The sequence below is a fragment of the Excalfactoria chinensis genome, chromosome 8 (genome assembly GCF_039878825.1).
Source record: "Excalfactoria chinensis isolate bCotChi1 chromosome 8, bCotChi1.hap2, whole genome shotgun sequence".
Taxonomy (NCBI): Eukaryota; Metazoa; Chordata; class Aves; order Galliformes; family Phasianidae; genus Excalfactoria; species Excalfactoria chinensis.
In genome coordinates this window covers 2,176,480-2,201,226 of record NC_092832.1, presented here as the reverse complement: position 1 = coordinate 2,201,226, position 24,747 = coordinate 2,176,480, and the positions used below count along the sequence as shown (strand labels likewise).

At 37.1% G+C, this 24,747-nt stretch overlaps 1 protein-coding gene across 3 annotated transcripts in view; it reads left to right on the top strand.

Annotated features, from left to right (window-relative positions):
* The window catches only part of BRINP3 (BMP/retinoic acid inducible neural specific 3), a 198,990-nt gene extending 186,306 nt beyond the window's left edge, over positions 1–12,684 (top strand). For 2 of the 3 annotated variants that reach the window (XM_072342746.1, XM_072342745.1), the window contains one exon: positions 9,303–12,207. In XM_072342746.1, coding sequence (XP_072198847.1) covers positions 9,303–10,419 — 1,117 coding nt within the window. In that variant the 3' untranslated portion in view covers positions 10,420–12,207. Of the gene's footprint in view, positions 1–9,302 lie in introns of all 3 variants that reach the window. The other variant, XM_072342744.1, reaches the window with a different exon arrangement.
* The last annotated feature ends 12,063 nt before the right edge of the window (positions 12,685–24,747 follow it).

Genomic DNA, 24,747 nt, shown 5'->3' with positions numbered 1-24,747 from the left:
TAGAGATGAGTGGCCTTAAGAAACAGGTGCGATTTTGTATCTTCTGTATTATTATAATTTTCATAACATTTTTCTTCCTCCTGCACATTAGAAATCTTATTTTTCCTAGCACTTCTAATTCTTCTCTCATTTTGCTTGTTGACACAATTGATTCATTTGACTGGTATTGCCTTTGTCCCTGCTGTACTATCAGTCATTATTTATGAGCTATGGATCATTGTTTAGTAAAAGCTTCCAAAGCTTGTCTCTGATTTGAAGCTTTTTTAATAAGTAGCTAGAACTACAAAGCAATTTGATTCTGATTCCACCTTATCTCATTGGTCATTATGATTATAGGCATGACAAAAAAAAACGGATTTGTTATCTTAACATGATTTGTATGTGACTGTTATTTGCTTGGAGGTGCTTCAGAGTACAAGAGTAAAGGAGGTGCAACATTACTGCAGTTAAACCTGCAGATTTTTGAGAATAAATACAAAATGTGCTGCAAAGACCCTCTAAAAAATCAAGCAAAATACAGAGCCTTTATAACCAGAAAAAAATCAGTAAGCCCTAAATATTTTTTAAAAGTGAAATAACTTAATGGATGCATTAACTCAGAGATCAAATTCCAGCTGCTTCTAGCTGTGTTGTCACAATCATCCTTTTACTTGAAACAAAAGGAAAAACACTCAGAAGTCATTGCTAAAAGCTTTGCTTTGTAGAAGGAGAGTTTCTGAAATTTTAAGGTGATGGTCAAATTGGATGTGCCTTTGTTTAATCAATAGAACGATGACAGTAGTCTAATAAGATATTCATAAGATGTAATGACAACTTAGCTAGCAGCTGCCTCTCCTCAGATGAAGGTCAATCAACTTAATCTAAATGACTAAGAATATTTTTTCTATGTCAAAATATTTTATTGCATGAAATACCATGTAACTCATGGCAGTTTTATTCTACAAGGTCTATGAATTTTTCTATTGGAACCTATTTCCTCTGCATCTTATATTACAGATTATCTGGAATTCAGATTTGACTTGCATTATTGCTTTTAAAATATACTGTACCAGTCACTGCTTCAGCAAAACCTGCAGAATGGTGGCACAAGAGCTGGGGGATCTGCAGAGATTACTCTTAGATGTGATTAAGAATGGAGAAGATGGTATTTTACTTTAATAAATCAAAGTAGATTCAGTTGTTATTATTGCTAAATGCAGAGTTATCCTCCTGGTACCTCAAATCTTTTCCCATAGTGTAGTTAATATACATTGGTCTCAAATGATTTTTTTTTTTTTAATTCCCACAGTCTCTTTTTGAAAACAATTTTAGCATATGGTAAAAAATATTTCTGTCCAATTTTCACATGTAATTAATACCCTACTTCTGCACAGCATCATAGAGTTTTAGCAAAGGTTACTTCCTAATTAGAAGCTATTCTTTCCATTATGTACATTCAGAAAAATATCATATTCATTCTCCACCTCCCAGGATGCTCCGAGATAAATAATACAGTATCCTTGTTTACAACATTGGCTATGTAGTTAGAGCGGACCTTTAGAAGAGCTTTAAAACATCCGACTCGGGTGGAGCCAGGTATGAAATTGTAAGGTGTGAACTTGGAACATCTATCTGCCTTGCTCCCATTTGTGATCATTTTGAACCAGAGTTGAGGCTGTCACTGAGAGTCTCACTGACACATCTGTAACATGAGCTGTAATCAAATAATTGCAGGCATGTTTATTGGAACGCTGCATATAGCACTGCTTTTTGTGAGGCTGGATAAGCTAAAAACACTCAGTCTTCCCATCAGTCATTCACATTCATGACAACTGTCAGGTCTGTAGTTTGACTCCCAGACGAAAGGTACATTCACATAAAGGCCATTAACAAATTTGGCAACAATTAATGTTCCTGTTATGAACCTCAGCAAAGAAACTAAGTACTTTGATTCTTATTTGTCCTTCCCAAGAGGTGATCCCAGAAGATCAAGAACAGGACATTTTAAAGAGACTTGTAAGTGCTTTTGCTTTTGATGTTCCTGTCTTACAGATTTATACTGGACTCAATCTCCAGAGAAAGGAAAAATAGGTAATGGGTATTTTAATGCCTATACACTTCCTGTTAAATCGTCTTCACTTTTTTTTACATAGCATCTGCCTCACTGAGTACTCATCATCTGCTACTGAACCATCTGATGTACAACAGATGTTAAGCACTTAGTGAGGCAGAGAGGGAGGTAAAAGTGTCATATCATGATTAAGTACTTGCTATAGCTATTATATAAGATGACCATACTGCTTTGTTCTTATGTTAAATGTTATTTCGTCTTGAATAAGAGTTACCATAAGTTTTTTTTATTTTAACTTCCAATTGTTAATGGTCCAAAAAACTATTTTTTTAAAGGTAAGGCTGAAAAACAATAGAAAATAGATGAAAAACAATAGAAAATATTTTTGAGACACGTTAGAATTAAGAATTAGAGAGTACTTCATAAAGAGGCATTGGAGTGCAACTTCAGATAGAATTCCTTCATGTACAAAACAATTAAGGTTTCTATTTCTTAACAGGTAAAGATTCTCTAATTATCAGATTTGATATCAGTAGAATTATATTATTTTTTACTGTGGTTGTGTAAATGTAAGATTACATGGCAGACTTTGCCCTGTAAATATTTTAGCTCAAAGTATGGTAGCCAACTCATTCTATGCAACAGGAAATTTACCCACAAAAAATCTTGATCATCCAGCAAGAGCCTGGTTTTCTTCTGTAACCAAAAGTGTTAAATTTAAGAAAATGCAATTTATTCCTTCAACTGGCTGTGCCTGTTATTAAATCATAATTAAACAGAAATCTCTTTCCATGCAGATTTCTAAAGTTGTGAAAGACTTGTGAAAGATTGTCACACAAGATGCCATCTTTTCATATTGATGAATATGGTCAAAATAATTAAATAGTATTAGACAAATATGTTGGTTTGGATGATCAGAAACTGTCTGTGGGCAGGTTTGGCCCAGTTCTGGGGTGAAGGGATTTTGCAAATCCGCACCTCTGGAAAAGGGAAATGGGAACACAAAATAATTAAAAACTGCAGCAACAATCTGAGGAGAAACAAACTAATTTACTAAATACGGTACTGGAATGCAAGATAATACACTATAATACAATATAATTAGAATTGAAGCTAATAAATAAAATATAATGTGAGAGTATCTGAAAGCTGTAGGCCTTACAGTAGTGCAGTCAGGATGAACAACAGCGAGGAGAGGCGAAGGAAAAAGGGTGTCAGATGACAACATGGCGAACAGTCTTCTGGGGAATGTAGTTCTTCTCTTCTGGGACAAGTGCCTGGAACTGGAGCATTAACTTTAACAGCCAGTGCGCTACCTGTTGTTATGATGTGGAATACCAATAACCAAAAATCATAAAACCATGACAGAAACTCTTTTCACTCAAGGATGAAACTGAAGCCCTCAAATAGTTATAACTGAAAGGTTTACAGTTGTTTGTGGTTTTTATGGGTTATCTCGCTCAGTGGTCCATTTTCTGTAAAGACAATAATTCAGCTGGGAAGAAATCAGTAACATTTATGTTTACTTAGAAATTTCAGCCTCAATTGAACAGCTCTTTTGTGACTTTGCATTTTATTTTGAAAGGTTTATTTCCACAACCCTGTATTAATCAAGAAAAAAGAAAAAAATTCTAAGAAACTTTGAGGAAGCTCTAATTAATCATATAATTTGATATGTGGTATCCTATACTACGACTGATTGTTTTCTTTAAATTACATATCACTTTAATGCAACAACAGAATTATGATATCAAGTCTACTATTCACTAAAACAGTTTCTGATAATAGTTTATCACGTTATATTGTGTGAACATGAAAGCATGGATATTTTGGGCATCAGATTTTGATTTAAAGCTTATTGAAATAGGAGTATTTTTATTGTTTCATCTTGTTTGAAACTGCAAAGTTCTGCAGCTCAGTGTTTGAAAAACAAGCACATCCGGCCAGTAAATTTAATTTCTCAAATCAAATAATATTGTTTACAGTCTCATTAAAAGGATAATTGGTGAGCCTTTTCAATCCTCCCCCAGATACTCATTGTATGCATTTATTTATTAGTCTATGTATGCAAGTAGCAACTGCTAAGATAAGTAGCTTCTTAACTTTCTAATTAGTCCTTCATTAACACAATGAGAATATAACTGATTAAATAGAACAAATTAAAGGTAAAAGGACACTGGGACTGTATACAGAATTGTTTAGTAAGGATTGGAGTAATGTACTAAGAACTTAGTAAACCTGAAGAGAAAAACTAAAAGTACTCTAAATTTTGAGCAAAGCATATTATTGCCATTAATATAGAACTGAGGAGATTAAAGTCAGAGATTCAGATCCTACCTTATGAAGCTGAAGAGGATCTTTTCCCAGTGATTACTGTAGAGCATAGATATCAATCCAGCTTTGGAAAAATGGAAGAGTGGAAAGGTGCATTGAAGATTTATGACAGATTCAATAAACATTTTTCTTACATTCCGATGACAGGCTAAGCAGTGGATTTTGAATATGGCAAAAAATGAAAGGCATGGATTAGGGGCGATAAATTTGCATAGAGTAGCTAAACAATCAAGTACTAGTTGACTCATCTAATGTAGAAAATTAAAGAATAATTTGACCTGATGTAGTAGAAAAAGGAAGTCTCATGAAATGATGATGTAGAAGATAGTGCACTAAGATTAAAAAACTATTGCCACATGCTACTGCTGTCTGGGGGCCGTAGTAAGTCCAAAGAGAAAAAATAAACAACAGAATTCCATTAAATTCCAAAAAGATAACTATATGGTGTAGTATATATGTAGTTGTTGACCTGTAGTCAATTATCTATTAGATATTTTCAGTCAGACTTGTGGAGGATATTAAACAACTCAGTGTACCTCAAATTCTGGTGTTAGCATAGATTGGATGAGAAAAGTTAGACAAATCTTCTAATAGGACAGGGAAAGCTGATGGCTTATACATCACACAGGAAGAGAAGTTTGTCTTCTTTTTAGGTATTAGAGACTCAATTTGCTTCTATTGGCTATAGGCATTGAGGAAGGGCAGAACCATAAATCATGAAGCTATAGAGGGCATGATACTTAGAAGTCATAGAACGATTTGGGTTGGAAAGTACTTTTCAGCTTCATCTAGTCCTGCCACCTACCATGGGCATAGACCCCTCAAGTTGTGCAAAGGCCTTGAATATTTCTGGGGATGGAACATCTACAACTTCTCTGGGCAACGTGTTCCCATGCCTTACCAACTTCTGAGGAGATACCAGCTTCCTTATACCTAATCTAAATCTATTCTCTTTAGTTTAAAACTGCTATCTGTTTTATTCTTTTTCTTCTAATTAAGTATGAGTGGCTCACATAAAGTAGGTAATCCTGACATTTCTTTTATTTTCACTTAGTTTTCATACCTTGCCTGAGAAAAAGTAATACCTTTAGAAAGTGCAGAGGTATTCCTTAATGACAAATTAAAAACAACACAAAACAATAATCAAACAAAGCAATTTCCATTTTTTTTTTTTTTTAAATACTTCTGCTTGTAAATTGATCAGAGAAAGATGCAATTAGAATGTCTTGGAATCTGTCTGTTAAAGCAAGGTAATGAATTTAAAAAGTTAGAAGGTTGATGTTTTTCATTTGAATTAGGAAAAAAAAGGCCTCTCCCTCTAAATCAAATCTGAAGTTCTTGTTTCTCTTGAGTAAGAATATAGTTGTTTAAAAAACTACATTTTAAGTTAGAAATTTGCAGCTAAAGCTTCGTTCACTCTGTAATTTCATGAAGATTTTTATACTGCTTATTCTATCCCTCTCATTAAATATTCAAAGAAAAAAAGTGCCATTTTTTTGCCTGTCATAGTAACAGAACATAATAATAACATTTTGCTTGTCGAAATAACTGTAGTAGATTAGATCTAAAATAAGGAAAAAAGTTTAAAAACTGTGTGCCTAAAGATAAGATTTGCTGAAGTCCAGTCAACATTTCCCTGTACATTGATTTTGTTGATTTCAGAAAACTTATTTCAGCAACTTAAAAGCCTCCTCTTCCAACAAAATCATTTTCCTCACTAGGTTTCCCTTCTTCCCTCTCCTCTGTGGACCAAGACAATTTATTTCCTGCTCTCCCAGCTGCCCTTTCTTTATCAGTCTGCAATCATTTTGCGGACTCTCTTCTCTTTGTGTCTGGCTCACCCTGTGTGTTCAGAGCACACTTGTCCAATCTGAGAATGGTTATTCTCAGGCATGTTTACGTGAGGAGACATCCTCTTTTATTCCACCCAAAATGGGGGTTGAACAGGCAGGGTAGGACAAGCTGGATACCTTCTCAGGCACATATTTTTCCTGACTCAACTTCACTTCTTCTCTCCTAAATTTTCTACTTCCTCTTGCCCCAGGCAGTGCAAAAGAATAAGGAGCAGATGGCTGCGATCTGTCCTTACCTCTGTGACATTTTTTCCTCGTCACACAGGACAGCCTCTGATCACCAAGGCCCCTTCTCCACTGCTAAAACCTATCCAATGACAAATATATACCTCAACAAAGTACTACGCACAAATCTATCAGAAAATATCTAAAATCGAGCTCCAGAAATCATAGCTAGTGTGTAGGTGAAAGATATCTCTTCCTGGGCTCCAAGCCAGTAGGAATACAGAAATTTCTTGTCCAGACTAGAACTGTGCGAAATCCAAGCTGCCCATCTCTGCTGAGAAACCGATGCAATTGCAAGACTTTGTTCAGCTTTGCATCTCAGGCACAGTGTACATACATCTGACTAGAATGCAAATGTAATGCAGAATGCAGGAGTATCCCTAGGTTCTACAAACTACATAATATGGCTGATGTTTTTTGTGTGTGATACTGGCAGATTTAGTTTCTATAGTAAATGCTCTGTCATAAACAAAATGTCTTTAGATTGTCTGCAGATGTTTATCCTCTACTGGCCTGAATTCAAATTTATAACTGTACGCTCAGAGCTGGTCTATGTTGAATATTTTTTTAATGTATTTCTGGAATTGTACTACTAATGTACAACATGAATTTTCAAAGACATAGCACTTTTGATTTCAAGAGAGGTGAGAGAGGATGCTAAAATTCACTCTTACAAATCCAAGCAATATTAGCTGTTAGACAAATGAGCACATCACCTTGATGCAATACTTGTGTGGTACATACTAGTCTTAAACCATGGTCAGTGTTAACATCCAACTAACAAGCAAAAAAACTGGAGATGAAAGAGCAAGTGACACATCCTTGAAATCCATCTTATTATCTGTCCAAGGTAACAAATCGAAATAAGATAAAATCTTAAAGGTTACTCTGAAGTAAATGAATAACCCAAAGATCCAAAGGAAAGTGGTTTGGGGTTGTTATTTTTTTCTTTCAAAAAGGCATTTTTCTATGTTCATCTAACATCTTTTGGAATCTGAGTAAGTGTTGGTTATTACATAGGAACTCAGGCCTATAAGGTGTTGGGTGTCCATATTTGAGCAGGAGTGCTTGATCAGATGTCCTCCAGTGATCCCTTCTAACCTCTGCCATTCTGTGATTCTGAGTTAGCAAAAAGCTACAACAGGAAACCTTTGGAAGGGTATTTTCAATCCTTCAGACAGTAGTCTTCTCTGTTTTGATGATGGTCATGCATTATAAGCCTAACAATAATATGACAGACCATGTGAGATACAGCCTGGCTGCAAAGTCCAACACATAAGAGGAACTGAGGTTGTAACGTACCCCAACTGCACGTTCTATGAGCTGCTGGAACAAACTTAGTGGGCATAGATTACTGTCAAAATGAGCCAGACAAAGTACCTGGGAACTCTGATTCTACCTTGGAAATCTGTTGGTTTAAAATTCTACTCAGTTTTGGAATAACATTTATGTTGTGACATTACATTTGTTTCTAGAATGAATGCACTGTTTTTATTCAGGAATGGTGTAAGCTTTCCAAGCATTTTTTTCTTCACTTTAACTTTCAACTAAGCATAGAGAAGCAAATAGTTTAGGCATTCAGATTGTATATCTTATTGTATATACTTCCTTAAAAGTACTGATGGACAATATGTACAAAAGAAAAAAGAAAAGGGGTTGGGGATGGCATAGAAACAATCAGAAAGCAGAATCTCCAAAGCCCCAAAACAGAAAACAGAGTCACCGGAGTCTAAAATGATTGTACTGGATTTTATTTTTGCATTTTTGTTTTTCACATGGCAACAGTAGAACAGACTCCGCAGCAGTGAAAACAAGTTCTTGAAGCTCTGCACTGTGAGAATTATTATAAAGGAACAAAAAGTGCAGACAAGAAAGGAGATAACATTTGTCTTGTCTATGTCCATGCAACTGTGTTTCTTACATTGCCTTTCTGCTAGTAATTGTACCTCATCAGACTAAATTACTGGTTTCAGTATGTTCTCACAGTGTGATTTAGTACATTGTCTATTGTTTTTTGTGAAACTAAAATAAGTTGACAAGAAAAACATTAAAACAATCATTTAATTTCATCTCAGAAGATGAAAAGTAAACACAGCATGGTCATCACTGACTTCTCATAAGGATATGGGAATCGTGCCCATGGCAGTGGTAGGAACTACGTGATCTTCAAGGTTTCTTCTAACAGAAGCCTTTATGTGATTATATGATGATGTTATTGTGTTGGAATTAATTTGAAGAATTAAGACTGAATTTGGTTTAGTGGGGCCCTACTTGCTATTCCAGGTAAGCATTATGGTCACTCCATTCCTCTCTACCTATAAATCAAAGCAGTAACAACTAGAAACAAGAAGGCTTTCAGGCTTACAAAAATCTTCATAACAAAACAGCATAATGATACCAAATCATACACAGATACATCCAAAGCACCTCCCTGAGCAAATAGTATGAGGAAAAGAAATCTCAACTGTATAACATTTCAAGATGTTAATCTGAAGACAACTACAGAAAAAAATGACTCTGACAGGCTTTCTTGACAGAGATACAGAGAAAATGCATGATCCAAATGTTCTTACTGTGCGAGTTTATAAGGCAAGTTTTTTTTTGTGGTTTTGCATTGCAAAAAGGCAATTTATATTTGTATTTATTTGACAGCAGATGCTGTCATCTGACTTTAGTTATGCTCATAGTGCCTTAATCTGTTACTGAAAACACTTTCATCTTTCTCGTTCTGGTTAAAAAAAGAAAAAAAAGAAAGAAAAGAAAGAAAAAAAAAATGCAAGGTTGTATTTATTGTTTTCAGGTGTCTCTTTGTGCTAAAGTATAGTATTTTAAAATTGCAGATCCTCCAACTACTGGCTCAACCGCATCCAATCCTTTCTCTACTGCAATGAAAATGGCCTTCTGGGAAGCTTTTCTGAAGAGACCCACACATGCACCTGCCCTAATGACCAGGTTGCCTGCCATGGGTTCCTTCCTTGCACAGTTGGAGATGGTTCTGCTTGTCTGAGCTGTGCTCCTGACAATCGTACCCGCTGTGGGAGCTGTAATGCTGGATACATGCTAAGCCAGGGGATTTGCAAGCCTGAAGTGGCAGAATCAACAGAGCACTACATTGGGTTTGAGACTGACCTTCAGGACCTGGAAATGAAGTATTTACTGCAGAAGACAGATCGGAGAATTGAGGTGCATGCAATTTTCATCAGCAATGACATGCGCCTCAACAACTGGTTTGATCCTTCTTGGCGCAAGCGGATGCTCCTTACTCTTAAGAGTAACAAGTACAAGTCTAGCCTGGTCCATATGATACTAGGCCTCTCTCTTCAAATCTGCCTAACTAAAAACAGCACCTTAGAGCCTGTTCTTGCTGTTTATGTCAACCCTTTTGGGGGCAGCCACTCTGAGAGCTGGTTTATGCCTGTGAATGAAAATAATTTCCCAGACTGGGAGCGGACTAAGCTGGACTTACCCCTTCAGTGTTATAATTGGACACTGACACTGGGCAACAAGTGGAAGACATTTTTTGAAACAGTACACATCTACTTGAGGAGTCGAATAAAGTCAAATGGTCCAAATGGCAATGAAAGCATCTACTATGAACCCCTGGAATTTATTGATCCCTCAAGAAATCTGGGCTACATGAAAATCAATAACATCCAAGTGTTTGGCTACAGCATGCACTTTGACCCAGAAGCAATTCGAGACTTGATTTTGCAGCTGGACTACCCCTATACTCAGGGATCACAGGACTCCGCACTTTTGCAGCTGTTAGAGATACGCGATCGTGTAAATAAACTCTCTCCACCTGGTCAACGTCGTCTAGACCTCTTCTCTTGCTTGCTCCGTCATAGACTCAAACTGTCTACCAGTGAAGTGGTGAGAATTCAATCTGCTTTGCAGGCATTTAATGCCAAATTGCCAAACACAGTGGATTATGACACAACCAAATTATGTAGTTAACCATAAATGTGAAGCACAACACAAAACCTTGAAGGAGTTTTTACAGTGCTTTTGTGGAACAGTTTATGTTTGGAAGAGTAAATTTAAATTGTCTTTTCAATATCTGTCTTATATCAGTCAATACTGTTGGATGGCAATTTACACACATGAACTTGCTGACAATGAATATATTATACCTGCAGTTTTGGTTTATGAATGAAATAAATACTGACACCAGTCTAGAAGACATTCTACTTTTTACAATAAATTTCATTTGTAATTTTATATGTTCCGTGGCAATGCTTTTGTGCATTACATCCTCTAGAGGGAACATAGAAGGATACCAATAAAATTTTGTAGCTGAACAGTTATTAAAAAGAAATGCTGTGGGATTCTTTCTTCTTACACAAAAGCAGTAATCTTGATATACTTCTGTGTGTGTTGAACACACGTTGTAGGTAAATAAAATATAGGGGCTCGTGGTTTTAAGAGAAAACACAGAAAAGTCTAAAATCGAGGAATGTTTTATTCTTAGGAATTAGATCCAAATGTTTATTCTGAGCAGAAGTGACAACAGTAATGATGCTTTACTTGCTACACCTCTGAGACTTGAAAAGGCATGCCCTTTTCAAGTTGCTTAACATGACATACAGACTCCCAGAGTTGCAATATTGAGTGTTTTAAGATGGACAGAGTGAGGTGCACAGTAATGAAAGGTTGCATTCTCTCAACAGAAGACAGGTGAAAGGCTGTCTATGCAACTGATCTTACCTTACAAAAGAGAAAACCATTTCCACAAAAGTTTTCAGAAGTCTCCATAATCCTCTACTTTGCCTGGTTATTTTGTGTATTTATAGAAAGAATAAATACTAAGTTGCATGTACACTATTGTCCACTCATCCCAAGTGCACACTGAAATGTTCACCTAGAAATACCTATTTTCAACTGCTTACTTAAGCATCATCTGTACTGTTGAGATTCAAATTCAGTATAAAATATTCTCTAGTGATTAAACTGTTGAATCTATTAATCTGTTAATGAGATGGAACAAATGTGCCTACCTCTGGATCAGAATTAGGTTCTTTGATTGTTTATACATTCTGGCATAAAACTTATATTCTGAGATGGCAGAATGTGGCACTTCCAAGAAAGTTCTGCTAAATAATGCCAGAAGAGAACAATACAAATATCTTTGCTGTCTGTAGTCTGTAGGTTAGTAGAGAATAAAGTGGGGGAAATTTATATCAATTATTTTGGTGGCACCACATCACATGAAATCTGAGTTTGTGCCCATGATGTTAAGGTCAACTTGTTTTTGTTTGGTTGGTTTTTTTTGTTTTGATTTCCAATGGGAAAAAAATTTACATATAAAACTAGTACTTTATGTTCAAGCACAGGAAGATAAATAATAATAATAATAATTCCCTTATAACTGAAGTTTTAGAATCTAATTGTTGAATTAAACTTCATTTAATTTCAATTAAAATAAATTTGGTAGACTTTTGAGTTAGTTCATTTGCAATTTAATTCTGAGTCACAGCCTAATCGGTAGCTAGGCTGCACTTAGAAACAGCCAAGAAGGACCTTATTTTCTTTAGTGACTCCTCGTCTGCCTGATTTCACCATATATTTGTAAGGATTACTCTTTCACCAACAGACATTCAGATAATTTCTCTTACTTACTGTACTAGGAAGCTCAGCAGGACTAAAGTCAGCATATTTCCCCCTAAATTAACTTCTAAATGAATTCCTATTTGGTTTCCAATCACAGCTTTCTTCTACTGATAAATAATGTATCTCACACGCTTTGTCTGTGTCAGAATTCTGGCTTGCTATTGCACTGATACAATGAACCAGGCCAAACTGTGACGTATGACCTTCTCGGTTACGATTCCTACTTCCATCATCAGATCTCTCCTTTGGTATATATTTGCAACTATAATAAAACACAGAAATAAGCAATATGATTTTACTAATTGTTACATCTGGCAGTCTTTATGGCCATGGTTTAACAAGTTGAACAAAAAGCAAGAAGTCCTCTTACACCCACAGAAAGTAAAAGAATATAAATATGCAGCAGTGGTAAATAAAGCATTCAAATATATTTATTCCTTCAATAAGAATATTGCTATGTTGTATTAAAACACCTGAGATATTTTCCCCTTCTTACAAATTCATTTCTAAGATACTTCATCAATTCCTATTTCTTCTTTATGTTTTTAAATATCTTCCTTTGCTTCAGATGGAAAGTTCTTCTTGAGACCTAAATATGTGCTCAGAAAGAAGAAGCCAAAATAGTCTCCAGACGGACATCATTTAATTTTTATGCAATCCAACTGGATGTATAATAATCATATAATTAAAGTAAAACATTATATAAAAATACAACAATTGAATAATAATCCAGAAGGGCATTTATCTGGAAAAAAAAGTACTTATTTTATTTCTTGTGCCACATTAAAAGTATGAAACTAATTTTTAGCCTACTAGTGATCAACTAGTTGGAATCAGGGCGTTCTGGGAATAATGAAGATGTTCAGTCTACAAAAAACTAGACTCCATAAACATAAAGAAAATAAGAAAGAGAAGAAAAGAGAAGAAAAGAGAAGAAAAGAGAAGAAGAGAAAAGAGAAGAAGAGGAGAGGAGAGAAGAGAAGAGAAGAGAAGAGAAGAGAAGAGAAGAGAAGAGAAGAGAAGAGAAGAGAAGAGAAGAGAAGAGAAGAGAAGAGAAGAGAAGAGAAGAGAAGAGAAGAGAAGAGAAGAGAAGAGAAGAGAAGAAAAGAAAGAAAAGAAAAGAAAGAAGAGAAAAGAAAAGAGAAGAGAAGAAAAGAGAAGAGAAGAAAAGAGAAAAGAGAAGAAGAAAAGAAAAGAAAAGAAAAGAAAAGAAAAGAAAAGAAAAGAAAAGAAAAGAAAAGAAAAGAAAAGAAAAGAAAAGAAAAGAAAAGAAAAGAAAAGAAAAGAAAAGAAAAGAAAAGAAAAGAAAGGAAAAGAAAGGAAAAGAAAGGAAAAGAAAAGAAAAGAAAAGAAAAGAAAAGAAAAGAAAAGAAAAGAAAAGAAAAGAAAAGAAAAGAAAGGAAAAGAAAGGAAAAGAAAGGAAAAGAAAGGAAAAGAAAAGAAAAGAAAAGAAAAGAAAAGAAAAGAAAAGAAAAGAAAAGAAAAGAAAAGAAAAGAAAAGAAAAGAAAAGAAAAGAAAAGAAAAGAAAAGAAAAGAAAAGAAAAGAAAAGAAAAGAAAAAGAGCAGGATTTATCAGATTCTCAAGCTACAAGCAGGTGCCAACAGTATTTTTCATACTTCATCTAATTGAAGTATTTCTGAAGATACCTTCATTGTGCATAATAAAGAACCAAACAATTCTGAGCAACTGGAAACAGTAAAGAACTTAATCAACAAGAAAAAAATTGCACTAAGACATGAACACATTTGTGGAAAAGGAATGCATACATGCAGTCATTTCCATTCAGACACTGCACATGATGATTCCCTGCTTACTATATGCTATAGTTCAGATCCTGACTCTTTGCTTCTTTGCTCTCTATATCCTTTTGCATTCACCACTGCTGTTATTACCTACTGTTACAAACTGAAATAAGCAAATGATAGTAATATATGCAATGACATCATGGCAACCTGTGAAAGTACTCAAAAATAGCTTCAGTGGCTACAGGTATAATAACCAGATAGATATTGATATAGATTATTAGATTATATAAAATAAATATAATATAATTTTATAAAAAAATATATTTTTATTAGATTATAAAAATATTACTTATTAGCTGGCTGAGTTTATTAGCATTAAGCTAGGTTTGATAAGGGGAGGGGATGTACTGCTGAGTTGTTATTTCCTTTGCCACAGGACAATTCTATCTTTACAAATATTTGGAGAAAGAGCCTTTATTTCCTAAAGTATTAATTAAAATTATTGTGAAATTGCTTACTCAGCAGATGCTTCATCTGAGAAGAGGCAAAAGCTGGGTTTTTCCCAAGCTGAGTAGGCAGCTTGTGCAAGAGAGAGTACAGAGACATGAAGGAGTGTACTCTGAGCATCAAAAGGTTATTTCCTTGAAAACTCGGTGCATAGCTTAAGTACAAATCAAAACACAATAGAATGCAAGTAAGAATAAACACCTATCTATTTCATTATGCTACGGAATTGCATCTAAACTTTGAGTCCTGCATGACCATGGAGGTATGGTAGAAGCAATTAATGTGATATGATAAAGGATCCATATTTTATAATCCAACAGCTGTTGTTTCTTCAACAGATAAAAGGCAGAATTTAAAGAACTGTTTGTTTTCGTACAGTCACCTTTATGAATGGGAGATGCTCTAGATGGTGCATAACCAGAGACCAGAGACCTCAAAACTCTAGCCAGTACAGTCAGACTGTACTGTACTGAATCAGACTTTAGATATAAGCTCAGAAAATTATGAAGCATTTATTTTCATGTTCAATTTCTCAGCTTTTACAGTTTAAGAAGACAAAGTAAACAGAAACTATTAAATCAGAGTGAAAGTACTAGTGCTGTTTTCAATAAATCCTTGTGTAAACAGAATCTGTCAATCACAATGCTTTTCCTTCATCAGAAAAAGGTAACAGAAATGAAATTCTTGTCATATTCTCTGATTAGCTTGAATTGGAGTGGCTCCATCACTTCAGTTTCATCCCATATTTATCTTAAAATTATTATGTGATTACTTATTAAAATAGCTGGATTTTACACACATCTACACATGAACACACAGATATACATTGAACCTGCCTAGTTACTTTTTTCTTCAAGAGGCAATCTGTAATCTCTGGGACAAAATTAGTAAAAGCTATTACATAAAGAGCTGAGAGACACTATTTAGTAAGCCCACTGTGAGTGAGGGCATTTGACTTTAAGTTATTTCCACCTAAGTACTCTTAGAACAAGCAATTCATGAGAGGTAGAAGCTGCTTTGTAAGCAAGCTTTTTGTCATTCTGATACAAGATAATGCATGTTTCAGATCTCTGAAACAGAGGCATTAATCTGGTAGAGCTTTAAACATATATGTATTTTATTGATTTACTTTTTAATGGCAGCGTAGCCTTCTATTTACAACAAAGTTCTAAAGAGAACTTCAGGCATCTCAACAGCCTTCACCTACCTATAATTTACTCAGAGATCCTATACTTCTGTCTTCAATTACATGTACTATTCAAGCCATACATGAAAATGAGAGGAAGTTCTAAGGCTGTTATTCATGTCAACATTGTTGTGCCCTAGGGAAAAAAACAAACAAAAAAAACCCCAATGATATAAATAATGAACTAAGGAAACAAACAGACCATTAAAAACAGACACAAAAAACTACTCAACTTTATGAGACATTGTCTGTGTAAAAAATCAGTAAGAGCTACATTTAGCCACTCATGCTGAATTTTCCCCAGTCACTGCACTAGACCAGCAAAGAATAAAGCAGGTTATGTGACTACTGTAGAATCAGGCCTTAAGGAAGCATTTTTAAAACTTCAGGAGAAAATGAAATATGATGTTTTGATTTATAATTGATTTTTGCCTGGTAAGTTCTGGGAAATTTCCCTAAATCAAATTAAAGTCAAGGAGCCCAGCCCACATCATAAATCCTGTATTGGAACAAGGCATGTTTCAGAAGATGCATGCCCTAGTCACAAAGCATAAGGGTGAATCTGATGACATGAAATGAGCCTGTTACACCAGGATAAAACTGTAAATATGAAAACTTCATACCTTTGCTAGATTACTGCAACTGAGGCCCGTTTTTGTAAAATAAAGTGTCTGTATGTGCAAACTGTATTGCCACATCCCACTTGATCTTATTCAAGAGCTAATTATACATTAAAACAGTGGAAAACTTTCCTGCTGAAGAAATTTTTCAGGCTAGTCTAAAATTCAAGTCTGAAAATGCCCCCTGAAGTATCAAGTCCTGGATATCTGCTTATCTGTTGCTTGTACAAGCTGGCAGAAAACAACAAAAGAAGAGTCAAAAAGCTGTGAATGAAGACTATTCAGCATAAGGAATGTTCACTGCAGTAAGAGAGAAGCCTTCCTTTCCCTTGAAAACTTATCACAGTCTCACAAGGGGAAGTTACACACAATTACCATGCAAGAATTCCAGTACAGCGAATGACAGGCTGCTGACATAGTCTGCATAGACTTCAGCAAAGCCTTTGACACTGTTTCCCACAGTATTCTCCTGGAGAAGCTGGCAGCCCATGGCATGGACAGGCGCACACCTTGTTGGGTAAAGAACTGGATGGAGGGCCAGGTGAATGGACTGAAATCCAGCTGGCAACAAGTCATGAGTGGCATTCCCCAGGGCCTGATACTGGGGCCTGTCCTGTTCAATACATTTATGATTTGGATGAGGGCACTGAGTGCACCCTCAGTAAGTTTGCATATGACACCAGCCTGGAAGGAAGTGTTGATCTGCCTAGGGGTAGGAAGGCCCTACGAAGAGATCTGGACAGGCTGGATTGCTGGTCTTAGACCAATGGGATGAAGTTCAACAAGACCAAGTGTGGAGTCCTGCGCTTTGGCCACAACAACCCCAGGCAACTCTATGGGCTTGGGGCAGAGTGGCTGGAAGACTTTGTGGAAGAAAAAGACCCGGGGATGTTGGTCTACCCTCAGCTGAACATGAGCCAGCAGTGTGCCCAAGTGGCCAAGAAGGCCAGTGGCATCCTGGCTTGCATCGGAAACAGTGCTGCCAGAAGGAATAGGGAAGTGATTGTCCCCCTGTATTTAGCTCTGGTGAGGCCACACCTTGCATATTGTGTTCAGTTTTGGGCCCCTCACTACAGGAAAGACAATGAGTCCCTGGAGCATGTCCAGAGAGGAGCAATTAATCTGTGAGGGGTCTGGAGCACAAGTCTTACAAGGAGACCGAAGGAACTGGGATTGTCCAATCTGGAGAAGAGAAGCTCAGGACAGACCTTATCGCTCTCTATAACTGCTGGAAAGGAGGTTGTGGTGAGCTGGGAGTTGGCCTCCTCTCCCATGTAACTGGCGATAGAATGAGATGAAACAGAAAGGACCTACAAGATCATCTAGTCCAGCTGTCTTCCTATAACCATCACTACCCACTAAGCTACTAAATGATATCTCATAGCTCACATGCTTCTTGAACACTGCCAGGGATGGCGACTCCACCACCTCCCTGTGCAGCCATTCCAGTGCCTGACCACTCTCTGAGAGAAAAAGTTCCTTCTTATGTCTAGTCTAAACCTCTCCTGGTACAACTTGCGGCCATTTCCTCAGGTTCTGTTTGTTGCCTGGGAAAAGAGGTCAAACCCCTCCTCATCACAGCCTCCCTTCAGGAAGTTGTAGAGTGCAATGAGGTCTCCCCTGAGCCTCCTCTTCTCCAGGCTAAACAATCCCAGCTCCCTGAGCCATTCCTCATAAGCCCTGTGCTTCAGACCTCCCAGCAGTTTCGTTGCCCTTCTCTGGACATGTTCCAGGGCCTCGATGTCTTTCTTGTATTGAGGAGCCCAAAACTGAATGCTGGAGGCCACTGGAGGTGTAGCCTCACCAGTGTTGCATACTGGGGGATCATTACCTCTCTGCTTCTGCTGATCACACTATTTCTAATGGAGGTCAGGGTGCTGTTGGCCCTCTTGACCACCTGGCCACCTGTTGGATCATGTTCATCTGAGCATCAACCAACACCCCCAGCTTCCTTTCCTCTTCACAGTCATCCAGTCACTCTGCCCCAAGCCTATAACGCTATTATTGTGCCCAAAGTGCAGGACTCCACACTTGGTCTTGTTGAACTTCATCCCATTCTCAGCCCAACAATCCAGCTAATCCGGATCCCTCTGGAGGGCCTCCCTACCCTCAGGCAGATCAACACCACCTCCCAATTTGGTGTCATCTGCAAACTTTGAGGGTACACTCAATCCCCTCATCTGGGTCATCGATAAAGATATTAAACAAGATGGGCCACAGCACCAACCCTTGTGGGACACCACTTGTAGCAGGTTGCCAGCTGGACTTATCTCCATTAGCTACCTTCTGGGCACAGCCCTCTAGCCAATTCCTTACCCAAAGAAGGGTATACCTGTCCAGACCATAGGCAGCCAGTTTCCCCAGGAGAGTACTGTGGGAAACCATGTCAAAGGCTTTGATGAAGTATAGGTAGACTACATCAACAACCTTTCCCTCATCTACCAGTCTGGTCGCCCAGTAGTAAAAGGAGATGAGGTAGGTAGAGCATGACCTGCCTTTCATGAACCTGTGCTGGGTGGGCCTGATCCCCTGGATGCCACGCTTGTGCCATGTGATCTCACCCAAGATAATTTGCTCCATAACTTCCCTGGTACCAAGGTCAGGCTGACAGGCCTGTAGTTCCCTGGATCCTCCAGAGATCATCGAGTCCAACCCCTCTGCCAAAGCAGGTTCCCTACACCAGGTCACACAGGCAGGCATCCAGGCGGTTCTTGGATATCTCCATAGAAGGAGACTCCACAACCCCCCTGGGCAGCCTGTTCCAATGCTCCGTCACCCTCACCATAAAGAAGTTCTTGTGCACATTCGTGCAGAACTTCCTATGCTCTAGTAAATCACCAACTCCCTCATCACCCAAGGGTGGAGCCCATCTGGTCCCATGGGCTTGTGACAGTGCAGATGGAGGAAGAACTATCTAACTGTCTACCCCTGAATCACCGGGGGTGTATTATGCATTCCATTCCTTCCACATCAGGTCATAAAATGCCCTGAGGATAACTGATCTGCCTATCAAAGACAGATGTAAAGAAAGGGTTGAGAAACTCAGCCCTCTCCTTATCCTCAGTGGTCACATTCCCTGCTGCGTCAAGTAAAGGGTGGATTTACTCCTTGGTTCTTCTCTTATCATTAATATATTTGTAAAAGGATTTCTTGTTCTCAAAGCCTGTGCACCTTATTCCTTTGCCTGTGTGAAGGATGATAATACATCTCAGTTCACTGTATATGTTACACTTGAAGTAGCCTAGTTATCTGTGTTTTGTTTTCTTTGCTTCTAAACTAATTTTGTGCAACCTCAGGTCTTCATTTATCTATTTTTCAGCTGACCATAGGCAAGTTGTTTGCAGCCAAGGTTGTGCTCCATCTATTGTTATCCTGTGCTGTGCTCCTCTATGCCACAGCCTGTGCCCCCACCCTTCAAGGCTTCTGCTGTCATATTGAGTCCATAAACCTCCATGCTCCATCAATGTGTTCAAGTAATGTTCTGTTTTCCAAAATAACTGCTTCTTGCAATTATATATATAAAAAACACTGAAAGGTAAGAAAATAAAATTAGACTCAGCCATTTAATTGTTCAAAACAGTTATTGCTAAACTGTTTAAAAACAAATCTGCTTCAGAAAAGTCAATAAAAGTTTTGAGAAAAAGTGGTAGAGCTCAATGCTAATATCTTCCAAATGCACTACAAATTTTATGATCTTTTACTAGCAATTTCAATATCTTATTGCAAAGTTACACTTTCTCCTTGTATAGAAAGTCTCTAGGATTACACGACTGGAACCTTTCAGCTTTCAGAGATGCTAATATATATATATTATATATATATTATATATATATAAATATACATTAAGGGAAAAAAAAGAAAAAAAAGATGAAAGGGCGAGCTAGCTGTAAAAGAATCAAGATTTACATCTTATAGCAGCAAACTATCCTTTATTTCTCCAGTACTCACTTTTTGCATCATCTTCAGAACCATCTGACGCAGGACACTGTCAGTGGTAAGAAAATGAGCTAGGCAGACAATAGGTTGGAACCTATTTGGCATTATTTAAGTATGTGATATTTTTATTTACTCTAACTGGATTTTCTCTGATACTGAGATCTGCCTGTTGAAAGCTTATTGGTTAACCCTCAAAATCATAATAAAATATTAGCATTATTTCAGATATTTTGGTGGTACCAGTAAGAAAGATGGTCTGGTTTCCACTAGGGGGGAGATTGGCTTGTCTTTGTTTTAATTTCCTGAGTGCTTCATTAGGTTTATAAATGTTTTGTTAAGTTTTATTAAATGCATCTAACTGAGAATTGGAGCAGCACTTTGCACACTGGGTGAAATGCACTTCATGGGAAAAGCTTATTGTCAGGAGTGAATAAGAGTGTTCTATGAATGCTTTGGTTTTTTTGTGCTTTGTGGAGGGAACTTTATACTTACTGGTTATTTAAAGGAATGAATTAATGTCTTGCCAAGCAGATCATACAAATAAAATAATTCACCATTTTGAGTAGCTTTTTTCTCTTGATTTTCACTGAGTGTCCCTATAGCAAACATATTCTCCCCTTAGCAGGTGGGCTGAACTGAATCATTTCAGAAGTGCTGATGTTTTGCTAACTCAGGGATTTTATTCTAAGTCTGATGATATCTCATTTATGTTCTAAAACTTAGGTCTTGGAGCTGGCATAAAGTGAGTTTTCACTACATGCACTAAGATGTCAAGTTTCTAGTCCTCGTGTCTGGGCAGAAATAATTGCTGAGGTACTGGGAAATAGTTTTCCAGATGGCATATTCCAAACTAGCCTTAAGCTAAAAGAAAAGCATGAAATTTCCCTGGCTGCCAGCACCACCCAAGTTTCTGTTATGCAACATCTCCCATTTCTGTGGAATAGAACATCTTCTCTCTGTCCTTATCTATCTCAGTGCCACTGATAGGTGCAGCTATGCAGAAAATGTCTGGTGCAGAAGATAAAAAGTAAAACACAAAAAAGAAATTTGGTCCTCAAATTAACAATGCAGCCTCATGTTTTTTATGTCTGATTCAGGGTATCATCTGGTTGGTGTTTTTGTTATTATGCTAATTATAGTAATTTATGCTAATATATATCTCTGATTACTGTCTTTGTTGCTGCTTTTTTATCACTAGAAAACTCACAAGTAATCAATCATTATTTCTGTGCTCTGTTGAGCTTTGAATTTTATATTCAATAATTTTTACACTCTGTAATGTTCCTAGGACTATGAGGTGACGATACCGTTTGGGGCAAAATATATAATTTTAATACAACATTTTTATCTTGGTTCATATATACATAGTGATAACGGGGACCAAACCTTAAGGACAACTGGAATGGAATGGAATAGATTAGAGATAGGATAGGATAGGATAGGATAGGATAGGATAGGATAGGATAGGATAGGATAGGATAGGATAGGATAGGATAGGATAGGATAGGATAGGATAGTTCAGCTAACTGAAAAGGCTGTTCAAAATCATCTAGTTCAACCATCTTACTACTTCGGGGATATCAATGTAATATCAAACCTCCATAAAGAACAAGTACTTCCTATGTTAAGGAAACTCTACCATGTTACGGTTTTGAAAATTGACTGAGACAAATAAAATCACTCAGTGAAGGCTGGTTATAAACAATTTTATCAGATGTATTTAGCAAGATTTTAGTAGGAAGGCTGTGGAATAGCTTCTGTGAGTGACTGGGGCTGTCCCATGTCAGACACAGTGAGCTAGATGTGTTTGATCAGCCCTGAAACCATCCCACTGCAGCCCTAGCTGAGACCATCAGTGATTCTGGTGGTGATCTGGTAATATAGATTTAAGAAAGTATGAGATACTGCAAAGCTGTGTAAGAAAGGACATAGGAAAAAGAAATGTGAGAGAAACAGCCTTGCAATATCGGAGTGGAGGAAGAATGCTAGAAAGGAGATGCTCCAGGAGCCAGAGCAGAGGTTCCCCTGTGTTACATGGAAACAACCACATCAGAGAGGATATTGACAGTGCAGCCTGTGGAAGATCATCTGCCAGAGCAGGTTTATCCTGAAGGAGCCATGAATTGTGGAGAGGACCCACACTGGAGTAGGTGAAAGTCAAAAGGAAGGAGTAGCTGGAAGGAGCAATGATGTAACCACAGCCATCATTCCCATTCTCCTTGTGCCTGTTGGGGTGTGGGTAGTAGAGAGGTAATAAAGCAGCTGTAAGTAAAGGGTTATAGCCAAGCTTGGGAAAAAGTTAGGGGGAAGGTGATGTTTTGATTTGTCTGTATTACTCACTAGTCAATACTTATTTTGACCTGGTAATAAATTAAAAAAGAATTTTCAACAAATTATCATAAATTGGGAAATATATGATCTGTCTTTTATACAGGGAATAAAGAACTGGTATTATCTGTATTTCTTAAATCATGTGAAATCACTTTACCAGAAAACTGATCCAAGTCATCATTCCTTAGGTCATACTGTCAAGTCCCACACTTCCTGCAGACAGTGCAGACATGGCTATTATTTACTGTAATGTATTACAAAAGGTTTATCAATGGAAGAGCCATGTTTGAGCAAAGTAGAGAGTCAATCATTTAAAATACTGTAGGTCATGCAGAAATTCTTCATGAGACATACTTTTTATTTTCCTGACTGATAGCTCTTCAGAGAATTTGACAGGACATCCCTGAGCACTACTACTAACTACTATGAGAGTTTGGTTAGAATAGCTGTAGTATATAGTATTATAAGAGCTAAGAGTCTGGGAAGAGTTCAGCTTTTATCTTCCCAAACACCATTGGAACTATGTTTGAACCACTTATGGGATACAAAGATTTGTGTATCAAGATCAGTGTTGTAAAACATACTTCTCTTTTGCTTCCTATATTGTTACAAGTTGCACAATCCTTATAAGGATTGATGTTATTACTGCAAAAAAGACATTTATTGTCTTTTGTATTGTATTTACTAAGTGTACAAATATTTCCACAGCATGACAGATTATTTTACCACAAGCTGGGATCTCACATAGTATACCTTCATCTAAAATTTAAGAGAATTGTGTAATCCAAAGATTACATAAGATAGAAGATAATAGGCATGTAGAAAGTACATGATAATAATCATGTTATAATTTCATATCGTAATTTATTTCTTATATCTTACACTTTAAACCATGCATCTCAATAAAATATATTTCTCCAGACTGTTGTCATGGAAGACCAGTGGCTAAATGGAAGGTATTAAATTAATGCTTTTCATTGTCTATAGCAACTTTTTCTCAGCCATCACATAGTTAGACTGTAAAACTGCGTATGATTTTACTACAAAGTTTCTAAATAAAGAGGAACGAGCCAGAGTTTCCTTCAGGATCTAAATTACCCTCAGGTACAAAGGCACATTAGAGAATAAGAATGTACTTGATTTACATCCCGTAATTCTGAATATTCTTGTTTCTAAAGCATCCTCCAAACTGAACAAATACACAAAATCACTTCTTTATTTCTGCTGAGGGCTGCGCAGACCATGGCTGTCAGAATTTCACAGGGAGTAAATTCACGTTCAGAGTTTCTCTCTTTCTCTTTCCTCTTCCTTTATGAATCACCAAGAACCGTCTGAGCCTACAAGTCTTGCTTGAAAGCATCCACATTAATTACTACTCATCAGCATTAAACATGGTGACAGCTCCTGTTAGCAGCACTGTTTATTTTGTGACCACCTTTTCAGATCTGCTGTCAAATGGAGACTTTTTTTTTAGTGCTCCCAAGAAAACAAGCGTTCTCTGTGACCAGCTGGTGAGGGAACAAAACTCCTATCCTTTCCCTTCCTAGTTCTGAATTTGCCATCCTTATTTTCTTGCCAATTAAATTACATCCTTATGTATAGGGACCAGTTTGAAATTACATATATATTTTTAGGCTGCTCAAAAGATAAAGATATGTACTGCATCTCAGCAGATTAGAGAAAAATAGTGATTTTGCTGAAATGAAACTCTTTGAAGATCCATACAAAAAGCTAAACTCAGCTAGGCCTTCCATATCAATAGTTGATTTGATTTACAATTATTCATGTTCAATATATTCAGTGCTCATGATAGTAGAAACATTTTAACGATCTCTTTAAATGTCTGTACGCTTTAAGCCTCGTTTAATGAAAAGAGTTTAAAAGAGTCTCCATTGAACTCTTGGTGAATGTAGTCAAGTTTTTAACCAACACTAGGCTGTATGGTGCAGCTGATGCTGTGTGGTGCAGCTGATGGAGCAGAAAGAAGAAATGCTATCCAGAGGGACTTGGGCAGACTTGAAAACGACCCTACCTTACCCTAATGAAATTCACCAAGTGGAAGCTGGGCTGGACCACTCTCATATATGAAGGCAGACTGGGAGAAGAACTTGTTGAGACCAGCTCTGTGGAAGACTTAGGAGTTCTGATGGACAAAAAGATGTCCTGCTTGAAAGCAAGAAGGATGACTGTATGCTGGGCTGCACCAACAGAGGGGTGAGGAGATGATTTTTCCCTCTGCTATGCCTTTGCGAAGCCCCTACTGGAGTACTGCATCTAGGTATGGGGCTCCCAGTACAGGAAAGATGTAAAGCTGTTGGAGTGCGGGTACTTAAAGAGTACAAAAAAGA